The sequence below is a fragment of the Polyodon spathula genome, chromosome 12 (genome assembly GCF_017654505.1).
Source record: "Polyodon spathula isolate WHYD16114869_AA chromosome 12, ASM1765450v1, whole genome shotgun sequence".
Classification (NCBI taxonomy): domain Eukaryota; kingdom Metazoa; phylum Chordata; class Actinopteri; order Acipenseriformes; family Polyodontidae; genus Polyodon; species Polyodon spathula.
This window is the reverse complement of record NC_054545.1, coordinates 16,194,873-16,216,308: the sequence shown is the minus strand read 5'-3', so window position 1 is coordinate 16,216,308 and position 21,436 is coordinate 16,194,873. Positions and strand designations below refer to the sequence as shown.

At 38.3% G+C, this 21,436-nt stretch overlaps 1 protein-coding gene across 2 annotated transcripts in view; it reads left to right on the top strand.

Moving 5' to 3' along the window:
- The window catches only part of fsip1 (fibrous sheath interacting protein 1), a 139,964-nt gene that overhangs the window by 70,500 nt on the left and 48,028 nt on the right, over positions 1-21,436 (top strand). Inside the window, exons 11-12 of one of the 2 annotated variants that reach the window (XM_041265196.1) lie at positions 14,687-14,830; positions 15,214-15,957. In XM_041265196.1, the coding sequence (XP_041121130.1) occupies positions 14,687-14,830; positions 15,214-15,540 (471 nt within the window). In that variant the 3' untranslated portion in view covers positions 15,541-15,957. Of the gene's footprint in view, positions 1-14,686; positions 14,831-15,213; positions 15,958-21,436 lie in introns of those variants that run through there. The other variant, XM_041265195.1, reaches the window with a different exon arrangement.

Here is a 21,436-nt window from a genome sequence, read left to right as displayed (position 1 = left end):
TTGGTGATAAGCTCTTAAACCTGGAGCCACATTGCTGTCATTGGCATAATAAAGGTGCACCGAGCTTGTTCGCCTTTCAGCATGTTGTCATTTCTGGACACGACTGACCTACATCAAAAGCTATCTTTACAGCGCTGGTGCTAGTTAATGCAACGTTATGAAAATAAAGTCAAACAGCACCCCCTATGTGTCACAGTGGCTACCTACATGTGGAAAATGTACTGTGCCTATCAATGTTTTAGTGTTCTCTCTCTGTCTGTGGTTGAATCACCTTCATTGCTGTTAAGTTTAGCAAAGATGCTTGCACTCATTTGCAAGAGTTTATGGAGTGCCCAGCTTTTAGCCATTGATTTAACTTCATCTTAAAGAACACCCAGAAAAATATAGGCAATAAACACGCCATGCTGTAAAAGACCCTTCGTCTGGGAATCCAGTCAGGGAGGTTTGCAGTTAGTGTCGGTCTTCACAGAAGCTGTGCAGTGTGTGTGTGTGTGTGCTGTTTATTGGCATCTGAAACAAATTATACCGGTTATGCGAGACTTTGTTTAATATGCCAATTACCACCGACGTTATGGTTACTGCAGGTGCCAATCATTCCACGTCACGTAAGTCTGGCAGTGCATTGGTGGGGGGTGGGGGGTGGGGGGCTTCAGAACCAATCCTGTTAATTTATTAGCTAATACAAAAAAAGCATTTACAGCAACAGCAGTACATTAAACTGTTTCCTCCACTCGTTCCATTTAGGTCCTTCAGTTTGAAATTTCAGTTTGCAGAAATAGCCGTCTGTTGAGGCTTAAGTAATAAAAATAAAAATAAAATAAAGCCTTAATATGACCATATATACAGCCCATTGAATTAATAGGTGTTTGAGATGCATGGTTTTATTTACATGTTCTGAACAGGATGTGAAGAACTGTAGGATGCAATCTTCACTGTTGAATATAATAAACCCACAAGGCTCTTGCAAGTATAGTAAACACAAGATAAGGTATAATAAGATCTCAATGCGCACAAGCAGAGACTGGGCCTTGTACTCTATCTGTTACTTGGGTGAAGATATGCAAATTACTTTTGAATGAGTTTCATTACAAGAGGCAGATCTTAATATATAGTCCAAACTGTGCTCTAGACTAGTCTTTAAACCTCATCCTCTTAATGTTTGTCACATCTCATAATGCTAAACCACTTACTGAAGACTGAAGTTGTTTAAATATGGCACGCACATTTAAAAATGTAGGCAAACTTCCCATTTTTATAGACCCATTCTGTATTTTATTTCTCACCCAGCTTTCCTGCTTCCCAATATTTTTACTCATTGAAAATGTGATGGTCACTTCTGATCACTTTCTTGTATCAATTTTACCCACGTTTCATATTTAAAATTTACAATTCACATGTCACCTCACTGTTGCAAGATCTTACAGATGAAACATCTTAAGAAATGAAGAAAAAGAAATGCCTACAACATACAAACATAAAACCATACAGACAGGAAAATGCAAGTTGGGGATTGCATCTTTATTTATTTATTTATTTTTTTGCATTTTCATAGAATATTGAGAAGCCAGATCAATATTGTCATGTATTGATATTATCAAAATCATGTTACAAGTCAGCAGGTATATAGTAGTGGAGCCACCTCATCTGGAACTGCAAGACAGTTGTTAGGGTTAGGGTTAGGGTTAGGGTTAGAGAGAGAGAGAGAGAGAGATAGAATCCCAGATTTATTTTATTTCTTATACCCATTGGAGAGTTTGGTTAAAATTTGTTCATAAGAGGTGGTTTATGTAGTATAATCCAGCCATTCTTTAATGTTTTTGGCGGTGGTAGAACTATTGTAGCTGTAATCAAACTGAATTCTAAATCTGTCAGACTCCTATTTTACTCAGCACTTGTGGACCAGAATGGAATGACAACCAGGCATTTCCAAATGTAGAAACGAACACTTCTTTCCTGCATCTCCAGCAAAGATGATTGCTTATTATACCCATTCTGAGAAGCCTAATGGGGATTCAATAGTGTCCGACTTCCCTTTTTTTGATTTTGACTCGGTGCTTTGTAACCGAAACCCCCCTTTACTCCCCTATAACATATCGAAGTAACACATTGTGGTCTAAAGTGTGCACCACTCAAATGGATAAAAAAAGGTCAATGTTAAACTCATAATGCTGCTCTATACAATCCTGGCAGCAGCACGTATTTACACTGGAACCCTGGTCTGATGAAGTCTTTAGACAGATCCGAGCAGTAAATCATCAGTCATCTTGCCAGGGAACGATAGGGGTTCCATGAAGCTGTGTATTTAAATGCAGTCTGCTTTATGTTAGTAAGTCTCTTGCACTGGCAGTTTCCCCTTACGGATAGATCCTTCAGTGCGAGACTTTCCAATTACAGAATGGCAGGTTCTAAATCTAGACAATAAACAAGGTTCATTTCTATCCCATGCACATTTTCTTCTTGTCCAGTTTAATACTACTAACACAAACTAATAAGAACAGTACCAGAAGAAGTGTGTGAGTCCCGTCTTATTAAACAGACTGAACATTTAACAGGCAAAAATGTCAGATTGCTTTTGATTAATTGGTGTTTGATCTCTCTCCAGTTTTAATCTTGCCAGTCTTCATCAAACAGTGAATAGATGTTTGTGTGAGGCACAGCAGTCAAGCCTTCATTATATAAAAAAGTATATGCTAATTCAAATCTTAAATTCATTCAATCATATATCAAATTCCATCTTAAATTGAAATGTTTTATCCAGTTTTAATAACAAACAAAAAAGTAGACAAACATTGAAATTCCTCAATGTGCAGGCTTAATTATCTTAAAGCTGAAATATAACAGCACAGAAATATTATGTAGTATAATATTAAAGTGTTTTTTTTAATTAAAAATGTTACATTTGAATGTTGTCATGTTGAAAATCTCTGTTTAACAGGTTATTGCTCTCAAAAGTTACAAGTATAATGAAAAACTCTTTTTTGTTTGCTATCTTGTGGCACAGACTTGCAGATGAATTGCATAACCTCTAGCTGCTGTATGTGGTCGTGCTTGTTTAGCGGCAAGCGTGGCAAGGCTTGAAAGAGGTGAGCTTGTGTGCCTGCCTTTAACCCATTAAGTACCAAATTAATTTCTTTGAAAAAATCAGAACCCAAGCTGTATTTGTCATTTGATATGTTCTAAATAAATATGATACCATTCTAAAAGTTTTCAATCTTTTAGAAGTGTGAAATGAAAGGCATATTTACAGCATATATTCCCAGCGTCCAGTTTTTCAGGACAGTGAAGTTACATGTGCCTGCAATCAGACTGTTGAAAGTTCACGCTGACTGTGAAGCTCAACACATAGAAAATGGAGCCTTATCACCACTGCAGGTAAGACAATATCCTTTTTTAGGCTTATTTTATATTGAGGATATATTGAGCATCTGAAGGTCTATATTTGCAGAATTAAGTTACATTTAGAGTTTTGTGATTAACAAAATTAGAGTAAGTTCACAACAATAGAAGTAAAGAGAAAATTTAAATAACAGGTTACAAATGCTCCAGAAAACACAAAGTAGCATGTCCTCAAATGAGGACAGTGGCACTTAATGGGTTAAGCATTATACACAAACTTGACAACAAACAAGGTCTGGTTTCTCACAGAGAATATAGTGCTCAGTCATGCTGAGGTCTTATTGTCGTAGAACATTAAAAGTGATTGTGGGACACTGCAGCTTTCAAAGGAAGATTTTATTTTAAATCTTTTTTTTTTTTTAAATAATGTCACCAAATGCCGTAATTTGCTGGTGTTACTCTCTTCTGTGCTGTTCTGGAACATCCACTAGATGGGCCACCAGTTTATTTATTTATTTACATGAACTATGTTTGTTTGGATACCGTGCAAACGTAAAAAAAAATACCACCAAGTATAAAAATCAACCACTATATAGTGCTCAGCCATTTTTTATTTAGCTTAACAAACAAGTTAGGATCTACAAGATCACCGCCCCCCAGGACAATTAGAACTCTCACACAACTCGTAGGATCCTTACTTAATCTACAGTCCGGTTCGGAAAGCACTCGATAGAAAAATGCCGTTGTTGCTGTGATAGAGAGAAATAAAATGTTTTCCTTGGTTACCGCCACATCATGGAGTTTGGCTAAGAAATTTGAAATGTACGATGATGACTACATCAGAATGCTGGCACTTGTTGTCTGATTCTATTTCAAATGTTCATAATAAAGTTGACCTGATTGGCAAATGGTTTGTTTTTGCTATTGAGAAGTTTTGTGACAGTGTGGTAGTTCATTCTGCCAGTTTTGACTTTAGAGTACAGATGGAAGCCACATCGTTGGCAAAAAATAATAATCCAGTTTTTAAAACGTATCTCTTTTTCATTAACTCCGTGTTCTGGCTGTACTCATGGTGATGACTGTGACCAATTTCATCATCCTGAATATAACAGAGTGTCCTGCCAAAAGATGCCATAGTTCAAAACAGTTCGCCCTTGTCAAAGCTGATGTGTAAAGTTGTTTATACAGTGCATTGCTTAGAAATGTCAATTTCTTCAAATTTTCATTTCTTAGTTCTTTTATTGCAATTTCCTATTGATGGGTTTATAATAAACCATTTAAAATAGTGTAGCTGGTTAACAAGGCCTGCAGCATGTTATAGTTTTCTGAGCATTTTGCATATATCATAAAAAGGTTAAGGAAAGTAAAACAAACAAACTGTAACATTCAGAAGCTATTTCTTTTAAAGAAAAGCAGGTCAATGAAATTGGTTTTAATGGTACATTTTATTGTGGGATTCTTTATATACTAGCTCTTAAGAACATAAGAACATTAGAAAGTTTACAAACGAGAGGAGGCCATTCGGCCCATCTTGCTCGTTTGGTTGTTAGTAGCTTATTGATCCCAGAATCTCATCAAGCAGTTTCTTGAAGGATCCCAGGGTGTCAGCTTCAACAACATTACTGGGAAGTTGATTCCAGACCCTCACAATTCTCTGTGTAAAAAAGTGCCTCCTATTTTCTGTTCTGAGACTTCTGCTCTTATTGTCCAAATACGTGTAAGATAATTGCTGTGTATTGCTGCTTAACAATAAAAATGAAAAAATAAAAATTAAAGGAATCTTTTTTTTATAGGATGATTAGCAGTTGTACTCCTCCCCATGAGCTGTTGAGCTGGTCGCTGTTATCCCTCTAGTGGTGTGTTGCGATCAATTAGATGACGTTTGTACAAGTCACCCGCACAAGTCACTTTTTCATAATTTTTACATGCACTGGAAAATTGACATTGTGATACAGCAAAAGGACGTCTTTTTGGCAGCGTGACTTTAAGTGCTGGTTCAATCACTTTCTCACAATAAAATTTCTGACAATAGCAGTGGTGTTTGTTTTGTGATGTGTAACTAATGTCCACTGGGGACTAAGTTTGAGCTTGTTTCACTTGTGACCTGTACACCTGGATTCAAAACTCAGAAAGAGATGAATTGAATGAATTGAATGAATGAATTGCCCGCTGTGCCACCCAGTAAAGTGTATGTTTGTTTGCATAACATCCAGCTCCGCTTGGACTATAAGCATTGTCAATGCATTAAACCTTTGCATCCAGTTACAACAACAAAACTAACCAAAAGGGCCACTAGGAATAGGGAAGCCAATCCCTTTTGCTGCTGTGAAACCAATTATGTATGTTGAACAGCAAGTTAAAGGAAAATCCTAATGTAAGAGTTTCTGTGGTGATTCCAGGATTATTTATGGACATCTTCTACCATAACCCATTGGTCACATACATATACTGTACTTAGCAATTATCACACAGATGGGACAGATTAGAACGTATTGTTAGAAGTTTTTTGGAGGGCTGTAACATCATACAGCAGACAGTTTTGCCTGTGGTCGGTAAGGGTGGAGCAGTTTACAGATGCCAGTTATGTTAGCCCAGTCACATTTGTGTATGAGTTACTTTTTATAGCTTCGCCCTAATTTGTTTTGACATCATATTTATTAAAGCCTACTTCTGCACAGAGGCTGGTTTGGAGCGGTCTCTTTTAAAACATTGAATTAAGCCAAATAAAACCGAGACATTGCATTCGTATTGTTTACAGCTGAAGAAGATTGATACAGTGTTTAACAGAATTTGTAGATTTGTTCTTCAGTGTACTCCTTTAGAACATCACTCTACCTTGTATTCCAGGTTTAACTTGTTGTCACCTGATAATAGAAGGAACTTTCACTGGATTCAGATTCTTTTTAAAGGAGGTGTTTAACAAACTGCCTGTTCATTTGAGCAATCTTTTCCAGTGATTACAGCTTACGAAATGTTTGTGGAACCAAATATTTTAAAATACTGATGGTAGAAAGTTCTACTAGAAGGAAGCCTGTTTGTTCCAATGTCTTAAGAAGCCATGTATATGATGTGTAGAGTTTTAAATGTGTATTCCGTGTTTTTATGCGATTGTAATTTGCTGTTGGATGCTGTATAAGTATAGCTCATATGGCCTTTCCCCCCCTAAAATATTAAATAAATAAATAAAACAATGTTTGCTACTAACAAAAATCATTGACTGTGCGGGACTGTGCTCGGGAGCCCCTAATCACAGGCATTTTTAAACCACAGAAGCAAGGCGCCCTCAACGTCAAGGTATTAAGCAAAGAGGACACGCTGACGACTTACATACACAGTTTGCTGTTCATAGGCCTGTATTGTCATCCAGCAATTTCAACACCATCACTTTTGTCTGCAAGGATAATGCAAGTTTTTGCATAATGCATGAGTACTATGGGAACCTGAAATGCACCATGGGATCAGTAGTCCCAAAACAGCACTAAAATAAAAAACAGAGGTGCTAGTCTTGATATAAGTGAATACTTTAATGGAAATTTATGTTAAGTGAATTCATATTCTAAGAAATAATTTTCAATACACAACTGCACAACTTCAGTACGCAAGTTTAGCTGAGACCATGTAGAAAATTCACATTATCAAGAAATACGTTTAATCCAAGTTAATTTTAATGAGGACTGACTGGATGAATTTTCATTTAAAACATGACGTATGGTATTGCACTAGGTTAAAGAAAGTTTCCAGTTTGCTTGCCTTGCGTTCCAGGTTTCTGCAGTACTTCCTAGGTCATTTCATCCCAGCAGTGTCTTCAAGGCCCATCTTTCTGGCTGCAAAGCATGCCAGGCCATTGTGGATGATTGGTTGGTTACAAACAGAAAAGAGGACCCTGGAAAGATGGGGACAGTTTAACTCTCCAGGTGAAATGACCAAGGAAGTGCAAGACAATCTGATCTCAAGGCTTGCAAACAGCGATTTCTTTAAGTATGATGTTTAAAAATTAAAATACGTGTTTGCTAAAGCACGTTTATTTCTTTAATTTGAGGCCTATGTAGTGAATGGATGTGCATGGTGGGAAAACATATTTTATTAGCTACAGTCATTTTAATTAGAAGTAGATGCTGGCATTTGGGCTGTAGCTATAAGGTTTCATCAATCATATGTGACTTAATATTGGGTTTTGAGTCTGGCAAGGGGCTGCTTCACTGGAGTCAGCCAGGAGGCAGAGGAGCATTGACACAGCCCTGGCCTGTGTTAATAAGATCACTGTGTGTCATTTATTAACTTTGATAAAATAATATGAAAGAGATGTGCTTTTCTTTAATACGCAATGGTGATATGTTGAGACAGTGATTCTTCCAGATTATAGAGAGCTGTTTTTTATTAGGATGATAACAGTACACATTTCAATCAGAGTTGTGCAACATAAACCTCAAAATTAACCAAAGCACTTGCTAAGTCCACTTTGGAGAAAGTAAAAAAGCATGTTTGATGATGGGTTAGGGTTAGGGTTAAAATAAAAGTCAATGGATTGGAAATTATTTACTTTGATATTTTAATAGATGAAAGATCTACATGATCCAATGCTCTGATACTGATTGCACAGGGACTGGTTTTATATATAAAAACATGTAAATGCATGTAAATATTATTTTATTCAACATGAGTACAAGTACATGATGTATATATGGTTGAAACAGGTGTTGATCCTTGTTTGAAAGCAGTGATAGAGTTAATGTTTAGATATAAGCGAGGAAAAAGCCCTGTCCCGGTATTGTTTATCTTTACTATACAATAACATGTTAATATTACAGCGCTTCTTCGTTATGAGATGATCCTTTATACTGCAGAACAGGTTATAAAGCGGTATGGTCAGGCTCCCATTTGCTCCATAAACCCATTTCACTAGTATTCTTCTTGCCTCGTGTTTGTGAGGCTGTTATTTAGGCAAAGGGTGGCTATTTTGAGGAATCCAAGATTTAGAGACAATTTTCAATTTTCTTGAACATTTCTTTGATACACCTTATGTTTTGTTTTGTATATTGTAACATGTGTTTTCATTTTCATTGTATTTACAGAAACGCATACGGCGTAAAACATTGTCAGTTATGAAAAAAAAAAATATATATATTGTGGCAGTGTTGCCCGCCCCTGTGTGTATTTCAGTGTTATATGCTGCGTGTTGTGTGTTAATGTTGGTGTATAGTCATTGGTACACAGGATATAAATGGGTCTGTGGAACACGAGTTGTTTAAAATGGATATTTGTATTTAGGCACGAGGATTGCACAGCACTTCACGTGCAGGTAAAATGTAATAATATACGAGCACGAGGAATTGCACTTTATTATTCCACATGCAGCTGTACCACGACTCCAATTGAATGATTGATTAGCAATCGAGTCTCGGTACAGCTGCATAAAAGCTGCATGTTTTCACTCACTCTGGGTTGTATGTTCGGTGAGTGGAGAATGGGATTGGAGATGGAGGTTATAATAATAATAATAATAATAATAATAATAATAATAATAATAATAATAATAACAATAGTTAAATATCAGCTCACCGTGTTTGTCTGTGTAGTCCGTTTTGTTTGTCTCTTTATTTTTTACTCAGCTCAGCTTCACCAAACTCCACCGCTCTGTTGTTTATTTCCTGGTTCCTGTTTCTGGTCTAACTTCACCCACTACAGTCGTCTTTGTGACACATGGTGTCATCGTGGGATTAGCAGCGCCTCCTAGACACAGAGGCTGGAGAGACGGCTGCACTGACCTAGAGGAGGTCCTCGGCAGTCTGGAGGACCAAGGTTCGTGTCTTCGCCTGTGGGGTGTACGGGTACGTGGTGGCTGTCTGCCCCTTCCAAGAGGAGGAGGAGGAACCGGCCCAGGAGAGGAAGGTGGGGAAGGAGGAGGAGAAGGGGGAGAGGAAAGCTGCAACAGCAAGAGGAGGTTGGGGACAACGGCTTGAAGGCCTTTTTCCGGTACCTCGCGACAAAGTTGTGCCCCGGCTGTGGGGTTTATGGGCACACGTTGGCCCTATGCCCCACACAATATGCAGAGTGGGAACTAATGCCCAAGTGGGAGGAACCCGTGCGTCCAGTGCCCAGACGGGGGGGACTGTGAGCGTCCGCGGTGCGTCCCCGCTCAGCCGGGGGTCTGGGGGGGTGGGGGGTGGGGGGTGGGGAGGGGGGGGGGGGGGGTGGGGGGGGGGATGGGTGGGAAGGTGGGACCACGGGAATCCAAAGCCCGAGGGACAGCCTTTTCCACCTCCACCAGCAGAGGAAAAATGTCTGCTTTTTCCACCTCCACCAGCAGAGGAAGAATTCCTGATGTCCCCATCTCCACAAGCAGGGGAAGAATGCCTGCTGGTTTCGCCCTCAGAGTGAGAGGGAGAGCCGCAGCAGTCCCCTGAAACAAGGGTAGACTACACGCCACTCCCACCTCCGTCGCCAGGAGACTACACGCCGCTCCCACCTCTGTCGCCAGGGGGAGTGGTCGGCCAAGGAAACTTACTGCAGCAGATGAAAAACACATTATGCTTACTTCCCTTCGCAATTGGAAGATGTCCAGCAATGCCATCAGCTCAGAATTGGCAGAAAAGAGTGGGACCCTGGTACACCCATCTACTATCCGGAGAAGTCTGGTCAGAAGTGGCCTTCATGGAAGACTTGCGGCCAAAAAGCCATACCTCCGAAGTGGAAACAAGGCCAAGTGACTCAACTATGCACGAAAACACAGGAACTGGGGTGCAGAAAAATGGCAGCAGTTGCTCTGGACTGATGAGTCAAAATTTGAAATATTTGGCTGTAGCAGAAGGCAGTTTGTTCGCCAAAGGGCTGGAGAGCAGTACACGAATGAGTGTCTGCAGGCAACAGTGAAGCATGGTGGAGGTTCCTTGCAAGTTTGGGGCTGCATTTCTGCAAATGGAGTTGGGGATTTGTCAGAATTAATGGTCTCCTCAATGCTGAGAAGTAGAGGCAGATATTTATCCATCATGCAATACCATCAGGGAGCATTCTGATTGGCCCCAAATTTATTCTGCAGCATGACAATAACCCCAAGCATACAGCGAAAGTCATTAAGAACTATCTTCAGCGTAAAGAAGAACAAGGAGTCCTGGAAGTGATGGTGTGGCCCCCACAGAGCCCTGATCTCAACATCATCAAGTCTGTCTGTCTATTTTTAAAAGCATTCTTACTTTACAGCATTTTTTTACACCTGCCTAAAACTTTTGCACAGTACTGTATATAATTGCTACACAGAAACATTTAGTGAGACCTGAGACTGAATTGCAGACAGGGGATGTTCAGGTTAGGAAAGAGGTGCAGAGCTCTGATGGGGCACTCGCTGTTTCTCACCTTTCGCAAGCTCTGAAAGAAAAGTACTTGCAGTGTTTAAACCTGTGAACTTCTGGACCAGTATATAACAATTCCCAGCGGAACTGTGGATTCCCAGAAGATATATTTATTTCAAACCCTGGAGCCTGGATTGTAATTATGGTCAGATAAGTGCAATTACAAATAAAAAAAATCGAGCATTTACCTAAACTCCGTAGGGAATCTAAAATAGTTCTCTGCTAAATGACATGAAATTATATCATCACAGGATATCCCCTGGCCTGGAAAGACACTTGAAAACCTTTGGACTGGTCACTCAGGGTAAGTAAGCTGAGAAGTATGCACAAAATGCACAATATAAGAAATCTTCAATCATCAACAAGCCACCAGTGAAAACGTCATCTTGTGTTAATGTATAATTTGTTGTGGGGTTTGATGTTTACAGCGAGGAGTACTGGGTTCTTTACTTTTTTAATGAACCCTGATTGTGTTAAAACTGATTTTTTTTGGTAACAAACCTATAGTTAGTGTGATTAGGGGAACGGTAATAGTAGATTCTGCTCTGTGTTTTGCTAAGTTATTTCAGCATGTTTTTTAGATGGGATTTGTCCACAAGGAGATCCATCACATATTGACGTAGGCACTTATTTTTAAATATATCATCATGAAGTAAGAAACCCTTCGTAACCAAGTTTAAAAGACAGGGTGTAGTTGGGTTGTCTGTTCAGTGTGCTTGCATGCACGGTGCGAAAGGTTTTTATCTGATTATCCCTGGTAGCTTTAACTGTTTTCACACTCCTGCAGAGCATAATTAATGTTAGAAATGCTCATTAAGCTATCCCACATTTTTATCAACTGCAAGTATCTGATAATCAAGCTGAGATGCCAACTTCATATTTGCATTGTTATGTAAATCGACCTGTGACATAAACTATATTGTGGTCATATGACTTTTTGGTTTCCAAAAGACCTTACACTTTGAGATATTGGTTTGATACCTGCCACACATAGTTCAAATGTGGGTGTCGTTCAAGAAAAAAAGAATCCTTTTCTGACATGATATAAGTCTGTCTGTCAATTTCCAGTGCAGGTGTTGGAAGTTCACTGCCACGTACTGTAGAATGGTAGTGTTTTGACATTGTGCCATTTGGGGTGTAAAAAACGAGTTATTTTCTTACTCCTCCCATTTTAAAATGTTTTGTTGCAGTACTCTTCTGGCATTTAATTAGTGGAACAGGTAAGAGGTTTTTTTGAATTTCCATCATTTGAAAACTGTTTGATTGTCATGTCAGACAAGAGAAAAAGGTACTGGGTCCGGGATATATATTAACCCCTGAGTGCAATCATATTTAGCGCAAAACAAAGAAGGCTGGGGAGACTTGGTCAAAGTCTACATAGTTAATACTAGACACTATTTCAAGTGCAGAGGGTGGGGACACTTCTTATACACACAGAGTTGTGCCTGTCTATAATGGGCTACCAAGCCATGTTGGTGCTGCTAAATCAGCTGGGGCATTTAAGAAAAAACAAGACAATAAGCTCCATGGAATCAGGCAAGCAAGGTCTGCTGTTGGCCTGTAGCTGTTCTGATGCTTTGTGTAACAGCCTGCTGATCTCCAATACGTTTTGGATCTCATTCCTTACAACATATTTAGCAACTGCTTTCTGGCAGTCAGCACCCAAAAATCTGGTAGCTTCATTTGACAATATATTTAGGTCAGACACAGTTTGTATTTTTAAAGGAATCAAAACATTACTAGAGATCGTTCCAGAATTATTAATACTTTGCATCAGAGAAAAAAACTAATGCAAATACTGTATATGCAGATTTAAGTAAGGTTTGTTTGTTTTATTAATCTGCTGCCATTTTTTTTACATTGCATCCATGAACAATTTATAAACCAATTGGTTTAGAAATAAATTAGGTATATTAGGAAGCCTTTTTGATTAAGGACAGCAGATTGTATTTTATATAATCAGAATTTTTGTTCCTGTACCTCAGTCAGGGGTTAACATCATTTTAGCTATTTACATGCAAAATAGATATAGGGGACCAATGTTCGATATTGAATCGTCAGATAACAGAAGCAATGCAATGTGCAATGAAGACCTTATTATCTTTGGTTATCTATGTAGTTTTAATAGTGGGAGGAAGCCATGGTACCATTTATCCCACTAGTGACTAGACTCTTGCTAAATAAAGTGACGTATACAATAAAACCCCTTAAAGAATTACCACAGCAGATTTGCATGGCCATTTTACTGTTTTCCCGTGCTTATACTGTGTCTTTACCATAGTTTAACATGGTTTCTTAAGATTTTAATACAGTTTACCATAGTTCTATGGGGCTTTACAGAGCTTACCTATGCTTTCCCATGATTTTACTGTGCTTTATTACACTTTGCTACGCTTTTACTGTTGTAAACCATGTTTCACCATTGACCCATTGCATGAGCCTGGTTCTTTAGCTGCTTGTTTACATAACAAGTTGTAACCTGGGGTCATTTGTAGTGGAATTTGGACACTCAAGGAGAGGTGGAATCTCGCATCGTGTCTCTACAGGATGGATTGCTATTTTTATACATGCATTTCTTTCTGTCACTGGGTTATATCTTAGGGTTGTACCGGCAGTGAGTTTCATTGCTGATCACAACTTCCAGGATGGTCATAGCAAGTCTGTGGTGGACGTGAAGTTTGATTATGATGCCAGATCTGCATCTGCCTCCTCCTGGAGCTGTTTTAGTGCTCTGCATTGAAGAAATGGAATCTGTTCTGATGAGTTGGAAATATTACTGAAAAATATTTCTTGTACTTCACTCTCGTGAGCTGTAACCTTTGATTTATTTAAGTATATTTTTTAGATTTTTAACTGATGGTAGTCATTTTTCAATCGCACCTCTAGCAACTCTTTATTGACAGAAAGAGTACACCATCAGGTCTAAATATGTTATACCCAGGGGTCATCCGTTTGTCTTTATATTTTAGGTTGTAAAGGAAATATAGCTATGTCACTAACGCTGTAAATTCTAAACAGAACTGTCTGTATAAAAAAATAGTAGATCACCATGACACATATCAACAGTATGTACGGAATACTATTAAATAGGAATTTACAGTGAAATATAGCCCCCAGATCTGATAATGATAATACAAAGTGACATGACAATTGGATAAGCAGTTCTCCCGGTGAATGCAACTGTGTATTGTAACATGCAGATGGATGGATATGCGGACAGGCAAAAAAAAACATATTTCTCCAGAATCTGATATTTTCAATAAATTCTGCCAAACAGTGCTAATACCAAGTTTCAAAACAATTGTATAAATGGTTCTCCAGATATGTGGAGAGATGTTTAGGGTGACATACCTACTGAACATATGGCTGCCTCCCAACGGGAGATCATAATGTAGGTCAAAATCTATTATGCAGTAATATAGGTCTTGCATTTGTTTTTTTGCATTACCCATCCAGAACCAATATGTTTTTTCTTCCTTTTCAATTAGTTTTGAAGCTGTTGCTAGAATTCCTGTCATTGGTTGCTCTCTATCAATGCTTCGATGAATTCCTATATTCAGTAATGCTCATGTCATGTTTTCTCATTTTAGTGCCTGAGCTGCATTGCAGGTTTTTGGTTTTGATATTAAGCTGCTGCTGTCATGAGGTTGAGTACTGAATATTACATACAGCATATACAGACAGATTGTAAAGCTCACATTTCCAACACTTAGAAGATGTGTTGTTGCATTAATTGTTTAATCTGGAAAATGTTTTGAAAGGCTTTATCATATAAAAAAAGCAGAATGGAGTATTTTCACAGGGATGGATACCATGATTCAAATCAGTTTGTTTCTATCACATCAGCATTACAAAGTTTATTTATTATCTGGTTTTCAGAAGTAGGAAGACACAAGTAAGTTATACCAAATGAATAATTCATGCGCTTATCCATTTATTATCCTGTGTCATTTGGTCGGGTTGCTACTGATGACTGATAAATGTGTGTGTTTATGTTTTTTCAGGAGTACTTGGCTGATTCAGACAGTAAGGAGACTCTGCCAGGAGAGAAGGTCCTGCTGGACACGAAGGAGAGTAGAGGGCACAAGACGAGACTGAGAGAGATTGAGCAACAGCTGGGACATCTGGACACAGAACTACAGAGTGGTGTAAGTGGTATTGGCTTAGTCGTGGAATTAGAGGACGCCCACTTAACCTTCGGTTCTCCTCAGCTGTGTGATAATTGGGCATTGTAAACTTTTAAAAGGGACAGGTAGCCTAAAATGTGCTTTCAGATAGTCAGAATGAGAGAAAAAAATAAATAGGCAAACATTACTGCTCAGAGTATATATGAATGTAGTGTGGTATCTGAATACCTGTAGACCTGTGGTATGGTGGAACTATTTCCACTATATATGTATTGCACTCAGTGATTAATAAGGGTGTTGATAATTCACCCGGACTGGGTGAACACCAGCATGACTAATGTAGAGTTACATTTCTATCAGAACCCAGTATTATCTGTTCAGGTCCAATTGTATTGATCACGCAGAATAGACTCAAGCCTATCCTCCAAGATTTCAAAGTTGGTTCGGAGGATTTCGATACTAGCAACAGTAATGCTGATGAAGAGGATGTGGAGCCAAGAACAGCAGGAGACTGGCACTTAGAAATGGGGCGGAACTCCGGTGCATTAACTCATCGACCCGGACGGGAAATGATGTGGCAGTCGTGGATTGGAGGGGTGGCTGCACTTTTTTACCAAGGGGTCATGTGTGACTGCATAAAAAGGGGACGGAGAGAAGCAATCTGTTCCTTCGCTTTGGTTAAAAGATATAATCCGGAAGGACTGTGTGAACCAGTGATAAACGTATCGTGAGTGTTTTGTTTGTTTTATCTGTAATTGTTCTTGTTTGTTATTAGTAAATGGCTAACACATTCGGGAGCTGTCGCCAAAGGTCAGCATAAACCTGGAACAGTACTGCACTTTTGTCACGAATAAACTTGTATCACCCACCATGAGCAGTACAGCACGCACCCAGGACTGGTGACCGTGTTTGTACATTGTGGGACAAATATGCGTGTTTATTATTTGGGACTGCATACCCTTGCTTATTTACCCCGTGCACTACACATTGTTGTGTATTGCCAGGGATCTTTATTTTGTCACCAGACCTGAAATTATAAAATAAAAAGAAACTCCTTTCACACTGGATTACAAATTTCTGTCTGTTAATGACTCACTGCATCACTCCTGCACCTGTATGCTGCAAACCACTTTGCCACAAGCCTATATAGCCCCAAAATATATTGGAGCAAGAAGTGCTTAAATGAATCCTGACAGCTCTCATTGAGTCCTGGTAGAAACCAGCACGGAGAGTATGAAGTATTAATTTGGTCTGCACCCCTCGGGAAATGACAGAACCTTTCCAAACGTCGTTTGATATGACGACTCGATTACATTAAACATCTGCTCTCAGCATTGAAACGACAAACCCATTGCACAGGGGAGATTATTCAGGGATTGGATAAATACTTGGTTGCAGTTATCACTACAGGACAGGCAGTCTGCCAGTCATGTTCACCGGAGCAATGTGAAGGCCTTGTCTACCATTTGTACTGTGTACGCTCAGTAGACTTGCATCTCTGGGTGAAGTTACAGTACCAAAACCCTTGATTGATAATCTAGCCATTTGTAAAACAAGCTATTTATAAATATAAGAAATGCAAATACTAAAAACAGCAGTCGTTAATTAAAATAATATATGCAGTTAATACACTTTAACGTTAGACAACTACTTGAGACATATTTTGAATTATATTTCCAACAAAATGGTTAAGTCCACTGCATTCATAGTGATGGGTTTAACATCTAATATGAATTGACCAAATCATGAAGGAAAACTCTTATTAACTAACTTTTCAAGGTTCAAAGTTTTTGGATAACGGTGTGCAGTAACCAGTAGTAGTTTGGACAACAAGGATAAAGCAATAAAAAAATAAAGATTTTCCAGCCCCTCAAATGGGAAGGCTAACACAGAACCCTGCCACATAAGGCATTATCTATACTATAAATAATGATGGCATGTACTGTAGTATAGTAAAATGCATTTCTTGACAGTAGAGAAGAAAACACATTTATGTTATAAAATAAAGTTGGTGGATAAAAAAAGAAAGAATATTTTAATGAATACCATTTCCAGTAGCTTATGAGCGCTTTTGGACATTAATATACTGTAGCTCTATTGTGAAGTGTGGCAGGGCAAAAGCCCTGATTAAATAGTGTGTGTGGGAATGTAAGGTTGGCTGGGATGGGGTTAATTTTGTCCCTACCAACAATCACAGGTGTGGCCATTCTCCAATTAGGAGAAATCATTTGTGTGGGAGGGGATTAGGTGTGTGTAACTGTGTTTTGAAGTAGTGAAGGCGAATGCCCAGCCTGCATATTCTTGTTTTGTTTAAATCTTTATTTTGGTGCTCGTGCCCTACATGTTTGTTCCTGTTTTGTTCCATTTGTGTCTATTAAACTAGGGCAACAATACTATAACTACAACGCTATGCTATAATCACGGGCCACATGCTGTTCTGTTACATTAAGGGAAAGGGGTATTTCCAGTCATACAATTTTAATAGTGATAAATTAGCAAGTACTCACTGAGTTGCAGGTAAAGCTGTTGCTGTCAGTAGATGTATAGTGTTAGTATATGGAGCCCTAATAATTTTCCATTGCACATGCTTCAGAACAAGGCTCTATATAATATAGCAAATCAGGGCACTGTACTCGCCCTTCTAAATATATCTGACAGTGAATTTCAATCCCTACTGCATTTAAAAGCTTGGTGCAACTCCGTTCCAAATTCCATTACCTTGAAGTGCCTTGGAAACCATTCACCACTGCCTCGTTATATGAACTTCCATGGCATTCCTGCTACAGAAAACTCTCAGCTTCCCAAAGCCCTGGTTGCTAAGTGTCAAATGGTGGAATTTGCCCTGGACAAAAGATGATGGATTTGTTTTCTTCATTCCCTGACATTCGTGACTTTAATTCAGTGTGTAGCGAGAAGGCTAGGGCATTAAATTCCTGAATTTTGCCATGTCATTGTTCAAATGGCATTCGCTTACAAGCGCTCACAAAGAAGCCAAAGAAATACCTGCCTCATCACTCGCTACTTATGTGCACATTTTACAATAGACAGCTTTTAGAATAGAATGCTTGCTTGAGATTCTGTGACCCATTTAAGAATGTGACCCATTTTGCTAGGCCTTGTTCCTATTAAGTGTTTGTGTGTTTTATTTTTTAACAATAACATTGCTACAGGCATACACAACGCTGTGTGTTATTTAAGTAAACAGATTCTGCATCAACATGTAGATGAACTATGCTGGTAAACCGATATGTCCTCTGGCTAATCTTTCTATAGAAATTGACTATTGTACCATTAAGACCTTTGTTTAGTGGTGTTCTTCTGTATTTTTACAGAAGTTTCACAACGATCTAATATAGATTTCAAGATCAGTTGTAACTGTCTGCTTCCGGTTTTCTCTTTCACTCAATGGTTCCTGCAGTGAAAATGACAAAATACAGCTGATGAGAGCTATTGTTTTATATTGCTTTGTTTTATTCTCTGTTCCTTCAGCACCTTTAATGTTCCAGTAAAGCTACAGTAGGTATAGTAATGGAATCATTTCCCCAAATCTAATGTACTGTAAGTAGTGATGTGCTCACTACACACAGGTAATGCATTTAGGCTTGCTGTGTGTGCAAGGTGGAAAGAAATGGAGAGTATACAAAAAAACAACTGCAAAGCAATGGCTAAAATGTACAGGATAATGACTTTTTTAAAATTTTGTGATAGGCTAATACATGGAAGAGAATTATTGTAGGAAATGCAGGATCCTATTTCCATGACTGGTTATTCATATATAATTACACAAATGTCATACTGTAAATTGAGATCATAGCTGCCCATGTAGATTACTTTAAGTTACATTTCAATATTTTGAATACACTTAACATAATTTAAACTAGTGGAGTGTAAAAAAATACACTAAGTTAATATAGTGTGCGCAGAGTGTTACATACAAAAAAAGCAACCATTGGACTGCTTTCAACAAAGATTTGACTTGCCAGTGATACATAGCCCTTCAGAGCCCTCTGTGTTTGTCAGAAACATGCCTTGCAGATGGAAGCCTATTTAATTAAGAAAACAAACAGCTATGATTGCTATGATGCATTACTTTGGGCAAGGAGAATTTTCTGAAACAGTTAGCAGATAATCGCCTGTAATTAGTAAGAAATACTGATAAACAATAAAAGAAAATACAAAACCGATGGTCAGTGTGATAAATCAATTGTAACTGTGCCACGGCAGGAAGGAGGCTGGGCTTTGATGACAGGCTGATTGCTCATGGTTAATCAGCCTTTTTGTAATTAGTTTATGAATTCTCTGTGTTTAGGACTGTAAGGAATTTATTAGCATATTGGCACGAAAAATATGTAGTGGAATTGTATTGAAAGCTTATGTCAGTTTTCATCTTTCCAGAAACGTAATAACTCAACAAGCCCATCACAACAAAACTGTCTGCAGGGAAGCTCAATCAGGACTAGTGATCAAATTGGTCTCATTCTCTTACCCTTAATTTCACATTGATAACACAAAAAGCTAAGGCTTCTTGAAATAGTCTACAGCAGCTAGGTTTGAGGCTGTGAAATGTGCCTAACTTTTTAAAATCTTAATGATGTGATTGAAAAAAAAAAAAAGATAAGAATTGGAAACCAAATAACATGAATGACACGGGAGAATAATACAATTTCTCTTTCCACTCTACTTTCAAAGATCCCTGGCGAACTGAGTACCTCCATTTAAGAAAGCTCAGCTCAGACTGGTGCTTGGCTACAAGCTTAATAAAGACGGCCATTGTGAAATTAGTCATTAATATTGTATATGATGTTATCAAAAGATGGAACAAGAAATGCTTATCCTGTTTTTATAACCCAGTTTCTTAGTGCTGTAAGAAAGTTTTGTAAAAAGCATTTGATATGTTAATCCTAACAAAAAAATAAAGTGAACTGCATCTGCAGCTTTCCTGCTGTAGCAATTGTCTCTAAAAGGTCATTGTCTAGTTAATTGGATAGAATAATAAGTCAAAGGGAAAGCTGGAGGGGTTTTTGATATTACACAACTGGGTCACCGTTAAATGATAAAACAATAAAAAGTGTTTATAAGAACAAAGCTATGACCCCATACATCATGGACTGTGAGGAAATGATCACAACATAATTTTATTTGACTGAACGTTGGCAAGTGTGACCGTGGTTAGCAGGACACTGCAGGGTTTTATTATACACATCTCCCATATGTATACATTTTGTCCAACTTTTTAATATCTTTTTCCACAGAGGTGGAACAACAAGTGATGGCCTCTGTACTATATTTAGGTATTTTATCCACAGCAAGTTATCTTTGCCGACAATAAAAAAACAAAACAGAAAAAAAACAAAAAAAACACGTAGAATTAGTTTTTTGGCCCTGTAGGGGGCAGCACCGAGAAATTATTGGGATGTCTTGTCTGGGCAGGTTGCATCGAATAGTCACCAGAGAATATTGTTGTTTTTTTTTTTTTTTTTTTTGTTAGAATTTAATATTCAAGACTTTAATACATTCTCACGGTTCTCTTTTTGTTCTACTGCTTATCTTTTTGTTTCCTAGATTTTAGTTTTCATTTTGGACCATATGTTCACTTCCTGGCAAGCCCACACAGTTCTAGGCTTTCTATAGGAAACAGTGGGTCCTATTCACAAAATAAAAACAACTGGTTTAAAGCCATTTTAAGGACTTTTTTTTTTTTTGAAGAGTATTTATAAAGTTATTGTTTGTGGGGGGAAAAACAACAACTGTTTTGAAAAATGAGAATTAAGTTCTGTCACAAATGGGGGCACTGTTGTTCAGCACACACAGAAAAATAAAACAAAAGCAAAAGAAAAGAAACAAGTCAGTTCAATGTGAAGGCAGCGGTGTATAGGGCTGTTGTAGAAAACTCCACTGCAGAGCTTTTATGGTCTACCAGAGTGAGGTCCTTTGGCTAGAATATGAACATTGACCACAAGAAGTCATGGTACGAGGAAAAAGTAAATGCAGACATTATTTTGCTTCTGTGCAGTGGTGCTTAAAAAGGCTACATATGCCTAAAAAAGAGAGATTTTAAAACCTTGTTTGTTTAACTCCATAAATTCCTAAACATCTTATCCCTATTAAACACATGTTTTGGTACCAATCTGCTAAATCACCTACATATTGAAATACTATTCAGATTTTGGAGTACATTTTGATAAGCCCCTCATTATAATATTGTTTTATCATTAAAATCCTTTGCAGTTTGAGAATTTGCATTTGTGGCACTGACTACTTTCAGCAGGAGGGTCTTTGAGAAGTGCAGTCCCAGCTTCGCCTGAAAGTAGAGACTTTATTCTAGAGATGGGACCACTTTCCTGGACTCAAAGTGGCAGTGAGGATGCAGGACACAGCTGTAACACACATGCTTTGAATCTGGCTAGCATATATCTGCAGACTTTATTGAAACCTGTGGGGTTTCCAGGGGGAGACTGGTTGAGCTTCAGGGTGGGATTCTTCGCATACCAGCCCCTCTAAACTGGGGGAGAAATAAAAACCCATGAAATGCATCTCTCATGAGGTTTTTAATATGATGATGTTGTTGTTGTCTAACAACACACGCCATTGAGTCTACATGAAACACTGTCTTGGGTAAGACAGCCA